At 51.1% G+C, this 6,290-nt stretch overlaps 2 protein-coding genes across 2 annotated transcripts; one reads left to right on the forward strand and one right to left on the reverse strand.

Annotated features, from left to right (window-relative positions):
* On the reverse strand, positions 1 to 557 carry J7T55_002168 (uncharacterized protein; the record flags this gene model as incomplete). The annotated part of the gene is made up of 2 exons (XM_053136333.1): positions 1 to 51; positions 105 to 557. Coding segments are annotated over 2 exons (504 nt in total), but the record flags the coding sequence as incomplete, so codon positions are not given.
* Positions 558 to 3,301: 2,744 nt separating this feature from the next.
* J7T55_002169 (PIF1) lies at positions 3,302 to 4,981 on the forward strand (the record flags this gene model as incomplete). The annotated part of the gene is made up of 1 exon (XM_053136334.1): positions 3,302 to 4,981. One exon carries the CDS (start codon positions 3,302 to 3,304, stop codon positions 4,979 to 4,981), a length of 1,680 nt encoding a protein of 559 aa, XP_052986084.1.
* Positions 4,982 to 6,290: the final 1,309 nt, after the last annotated feature.

Consider the following 6,290-nt stretch of genomic DNA (forward strand, 5'->3'; position numbering starts at 1 on the left):
GTAGAATCGAAGAGGGCCAGAGAAAAAAACCAAGACCAAGATGATCACTGCCTGTTATGTTATGGTCAGCACTGCAAGCGTTGGGTTGACATAGCGGTACTCACGACAAGACCTGTAGTTTCCTGCAGCTTGTGGAAGTCCACATTGAAGAAGTGATATCTGGCTGCTGCATGTATGATACTCTCTATGATGCAAATTCGGCCCAGCCACCGGTGTGCCGTCGCATATGATGCCAGGCTGATGCCGCAACGATCCGCTACAAGATTTATGTGACCACCCAACATAAGCGGGGCAATGTTGACAATAGATAGAAGTCCAGAGCGTTTGATGAAGTCTGCTGGATCGTGCACGTAAAGAGTTAAGCCCAGGATATTTCCTATCAACAACGTTAGGAGAATGAGCGCAGACCGAACCTTGCTCCCGGAAACCCCAAGATATCGGTCGACATGTCGGTAGCCCAGGAACTCAAGCTTCAATGTCTGTTGAGTAACTTTGGCACCAATAATGACAGCCACACAACTCCCGAGAGCCACCGCATACCAAGCCGTGAAGTCCATGGTTACAGGCCGGTAGGGATGTCGCCGCTGAGAGCTACTCGAGGTTAGGAATGCTTGTTTATATAATTAATGGGGGACCAAAAGCTGTCCCTTCCCTATCGCCCCCTACTAACTTGCCGAGACAGCTGCCTTGTTTACATCAAATGAGTCATGCGAAGGCCCTGTTTTGGTCACGTCTTCTGCCATAGATGCACATGACGTGCAAATTCCACCGCCGCCGTTTCCTTGTTTCATCTTTGGTCTTCCTGTCCAACTTTGCCTCGCCTTAGCTTACCTTGCCATGCCTTGTCCCTTCCCGGCGCGGATTCCTGGAGGTCACTTTCACATATTTAGGATACGGCGTAGGGCGACGGTCCCGATCGGGCCATTCATGTTGGCTTGAAAGAAAATCAGGGTTCAGTATTTCAGTCATTAGTGCTGGTGTGGTATACAGTATTCGTCTATTCAATGAAACGGCAGATTCAGTACCAGATTGGACAATCGTGGGGAGAGCGGCATGGTGTCCAAGCTTACTATTTGAGTCACGGGTGGCAACGTGCCAGGGACCACTTTTGTTTTATTTTAGAAGAGCTTCGTATTGGACGGACTGGGTCAAGGAGCCGAGGGACGCTGGAATAATTGACGAATCACTTGAGTCGCCAAGGCTACATCAACAGATTATGCTTTGATCTCAGGAACACACTCCACTCAACACTGGCTAGGGAGGCTAAGACAAGGTCCAATCAAGTCACCCACGAATCCCGCCCATTCTGCACAGGATGAGTGCCAATGTGTTAGACAACGTAAGCAATTACCTGTGTGCTCCTGCCCTGCGTGGACGCATGTCATTTTAAACACAAAGATCGAACACTGTACAGAACTGTGCGAAATCGGTAGCACAAATAATCTAGTGCCATTCGTGTGTATCAAAAAGACCAAATGTGGTATGATCGGCCTAAATTTGGGACTAAAGGATCCCGCGACAATACCTTGCCAGACTAAATCTGGGCATCCTTCCATAAATATAGTCTGGGCTATATGATGAATACTTCATCAGAATTAGTGCCCATTCATCTACTGTATCACTGGGCCCGATCATAATCATTCTCATCCACATTAACAGAACGAAATGCACGTAACATCAGTTCTCTCACTGCTGTTGACGACCAGCTTCTGCTCCCGCGATAATGCTGGAAACTGTACCGATCTAGCCCATGCCTCTTCCAGCAATCACACTAATGTAAGATGCCATAGCCTGCCTGATGCTAGCTCTATCACATCTACAAATGAGCTCTACGTAATAGACTCGAACATTCAAGCCGTGGTTTGGGTCTTGCTCGGAAATCTGCCAAGCGCTGCAAGGGTGCAGCTCACGACCAAACACCACGACGCCTTCGGCCGTCACATCTAGCAGTATTCTGCATCCGGGGGTGTCAGGAGCGATACAAAGCTCTCCGATTACCCACTTCACCAGCGGAGTGGCGAGCTTCCCTTTTCCAAATACTACGGTTTCTCTCACGACTTCCAGGCCCACAGGAGCATTGTTCAATCCTACAAAGACACCATTCAGCCTCGTCGTGACTGGGAGAGGATCCCTATACCAGCCAAGAATCGGCATGCTTTGGCTAGCAATGGTAGTGAATCTATTTAGTCATGTCATATAGCTGGCAAATATGGCCGATCCACGAAATCCAGCTTCCATTACGAGCGATGATTACAAGCGATGAGACGTTAGTCGCTGGTCCTGAGATGGCTCGGTAGCGCAGACATCACCTACCAGAATATTGCGGGCACGTGATTGTACCTCTGTGTGATCACAAAGGACCGGGAATGAGGGAGTATTGTGCTTCGACGACTATTCGGGCTTTCCCACCCAAAGCAGATCACAAGCCGCCTGAGACAATTCGAATTTGGACGATTCGGCGTCCCTCCGAGGGGGGGGGGGTGGGAGGCCCGTGGCCCGCATTGTATAGGCCGGCCACGTTCGAGCTGCATCGTGGACGACTCATTTTGGTTTTGAAGTTGATAGAGTCGAAAAGCATGTTGAAGTTGACAGGAAGGGCATCATATCAATTTTGCGTCTTTCACTGCTCACAAAGTTGGATCTTGGTTCTATTCAATCAGGAGAGTTCTGGCTTATTCACTCCTACTCCCCATCGCAGGTCTGACAGAGCCTCGTGCCATCCTTCGTGACAGCCGTACAATTGAAAGCTCCATCCATGCCAGCTTGCCATGCGGTTCAAGATTTTGCATACTAACCGGCATGGCTCAGATCATAGAAAGTCGCTAGTCTGAGCGTGTGGGTCTCATCCCGCTACTTCTACTCGCTGTCCGTCCACGCCTGGCGGGCATCAACCTCACCAGGACCATGTTCTGAACACATCATCTCATCAGCATTGCAGAGTTTGTCGACGCGGTAAGATTGACTGCAGGCCTGAATCTCTTCTCATTCGTTCCTTCAAGATCCAACGCTTTCCCGCATGCTCCAAGATAGGCGGTCTGGCTAGTATTAAATGAGGTTGATCTGGGTGGTCGGAATGGTCTGTGCTGACTGGTACGTTGAAGTCCGTACCTGGAGTCTTATTAATTGGAGCGGGATCAACTGACAACCGCCCCCCCCCCCCCGGGTGCCCACCTTCCCAGCTAGGCATGTGGAAACCAGGGGTCGAAAAGTAGCCAGATTCTCTTGCTCGCGCCCTGCGCCTACAAGTTCACGACGGCCCTCAACCTGCCCCTTACGGCCTCAAGTGACCCAATACAGGCTCATGCTTCCCTTCCGATGGCACGCCCTCCTTGGGTGTCGCAATGGGGCTTCATTGCATTGCGTCGTGTCGCCTCGTCTGGTGCAACGCCAAGGTCATAGTGTGACGCCACGGCGCGTCTCGATCTTGGACCGCCGTCTGCTGCCTTCCACTAATGCACATGCCAATACATGTGCAGGTAGACCCCTCGGACGACGAAAGCTGGCCGCTCAAAGCTATATCGATCCAAGTGGGGCAAAGGCTCCGAGAACCAAGGAAGAAGGGGATAAATTAGAAAGGAAAGTCGAGGCGCTGGGCAGCAATGAACCGCTTCGTTTCGACGGCCCGCGGCTCTCTCTTGAGCAGGCAGAGGTTGTCGACCTTGCCGCAAGCGGTTGCAACATCTTCTACACAGGCTCAACAGGATGTGGAAAGTCGACCGTGCTACGCGCCATTGTGCAGCGCCTGCAGCACATGGGCAAGTGTGTTCGAGTGCTCGCTCCGACCGGCAGGGCTGCGCTCGCGATCAACGGGACAACCACCTGGTCCTTTGCTGGGTGGAGCCCAAACTCGCAAAAGCTTGGCATCGAGAAGCTGAAGGCAGTGGCGAAGGGCAAGAATAACATAGCGGTCCGGAAGCGGCTGCGGAGGACCGACGTGGTCATCATCGACGAGATCAGCATGGTCGAGAACCTGCACTTTGAGCGCCTGAACCAGGTCATGAGGGCGGCACGGCACAAGCCAGACTATCCGGCGCAGGACTACCCATTTGGCGGTGTCCAGGTCATAGTTACGGGAGATTTTGCGCAGCTGCCGCCTGTGAGGCCCTTCAGGCATTGCATCGAATGTGGCAGCGAGACGAAGTTGGATGAGGAAGACGAAGAGGACGCGAAGACCCACTACTGTAGTCGGTGCAAGGCGACATACAATGAGAGCGACCAGTGGGCTTTCCGCAGCAAGGCGTGGGAGGAGTGCAACTTTACTCACGTATATCTGGACAGAATCCACCGGCAACGCGACGCACTCTTCATCTCGTTACTAAACAAGTGTCGATCGGGCAAGCCATTTACCCCGAATGAAGTCAATATCCTGATGGATCACGAAACAAATACTACAGGAGCTGTCGAGCTCTACTCGACGCGGGAGGAAGTTCGCCTTGTGAATGAGAGGGAATTTGGGAAGCTGGTCACAGAGTCGTATTCGTTCCAGTGCCGTGACACCTTTGTCTGGAACAGGAAAATGCATCCACATCTGGAGAGAAGAGGCGAGAAGCACGCAGATGGATCATTAAAGTCCCTCGACGAACATTCCATGGACCGTCGTGTGGAGCTCAAATGCGGAATGCCGGTCGTGCTGCTGGCCAACCTCGACCTGAACCGAGGACTTTGCAATGGCAGCCAGGGCGTCATTGTCGGATGGGAAATGCCCAACAGGAGGGTAGAAACGCTATTCCAAGGCTCTTGTGACCACGCTCTGCTCAAAAAACTCGAGATAATAGCGTACGAGAAGAACGTCGACGAGCCAATCTGGCCCATAGTTCGACCTAGACCAGAGTCCAAATCGAGTCTCGGGTCCATAATCAGGCCCAGAAGATGGACGCCTAGTTCTAGGGCCGTTGTTCCTAATTCGTACTCCCTCTCATCTATTCGGAACTCCTACGAGGATAAGGCGGTTCGAGACAGGGACCTGGATACGCCAATTTGACTGCGGACAATAACATAACACATGAAGGTCAATCTCGTGGAGGCGCACTACTCGATGATCCAGAAGCACAGAACTGGGCTGTGTGTGTAATCGTCACAACAGGGAGTACCAAGCACATTAAACTTCCCTAATTGGATCATTTGAAATGTCTCGCATGCAGGTTTAGCAATAACACGACTGCCCACGGCGGTCTAGACTCAAGCTGTTCCAACCTGGAAGACAATGATAAGCAGTCAGCACACATAGTGCAAGAAAGTAAGATATGCCACTTTACCTAACAAATTTTTGACGCAACACTCGGGCGCAAGGCCAGAAGATTACGGTGATTGGTAACGAGAAGGACAGGTTCTGCTGCTTGCAAATATCAGCTCGGGCGCTGGTTCCTCAATGAGAGGGGTCTGCAGCTGTGTTCGGGCATTAATGAGGAAGCCTATTACCTGTCTCGGCCATTGCACCAAACCCGAAGCGGCCAACAAATTGATGATCCGGTTTTGGAATGGCCATGGCTATATACCTGGTGACGAATTAATCTTTCACATCAACCCATGTACCTACTTCGCCACATTTTGTAGGCCGGCAGCAAGCTTCACACTATATTGGTTCCGGGCCATCTCGAGGCCCAAGCTAATTTAGGCTCTATAGTCTGTGACTCAAGGCCAAGCTCGCAGCCATTGACCTTAAGGTATTTGCTATAGTTAGGTGCTTTTAATATCCAATGGCCGCAGGTCAAGGAGAGAGACATCAAACAATAAAAGACATGTTCTCTCCAACTAGACAAGCTTCATTGGGGACGATTCAGTACGATTGAAACAAGGAGGCGCGACAGGAAGGCGCTGGTGAAAAAATTCGAAATGTCGAGGCGCATGAATCATGTATGCTCATTTCCATTGGTGGTCGCCTCCCAGATGCCTGTCTTGATCCGACGTTTTTGGTTTTGGCGATTGCGATGTCTTTCTCGACCCTGCTGTCGCACATCAAATGATGGATCTATAATAAATTAGCTTTACTTACATGCAACATTCACCGCCCCGATTCCTTCCCGCGGCGGTCTTGCAATGCCTGCGCTTACATGCAATTCAAGAGGTGTCACGATATGTGTAATTTGGTATGGTCGACTGCTTTGTTTGGAGAGGCCGGGCTTGATACACGGAATCAAGATATTATGAGACGGCGTTGGTGGTATGACATTCGCGAGTCGCACAACAGACCCGTACGAAAACGACTCGCACCCGAGGCAAGATATGGGCACATATGCCCTAATGAATCTGTTAGTTGTTGTGGTGCCCCAAAGAAGCCGGTCTTACTCGAA

This window comes from Diaporthe amygdali (assembly GCF_026229845.1).
Source record: "Diaporthe amygdali strain CAA958 chromosome Unknown NODE_106_length_6290_cov_68_236601, whole genome shotgun sequence".
Taxonomy (NCBI): Eukaryota; Fungi; Ascomycota; class Sordariomycetes; order Diaporthales; family Diaporthaceae; genus Diaporthe; species Diaporthe amygdali.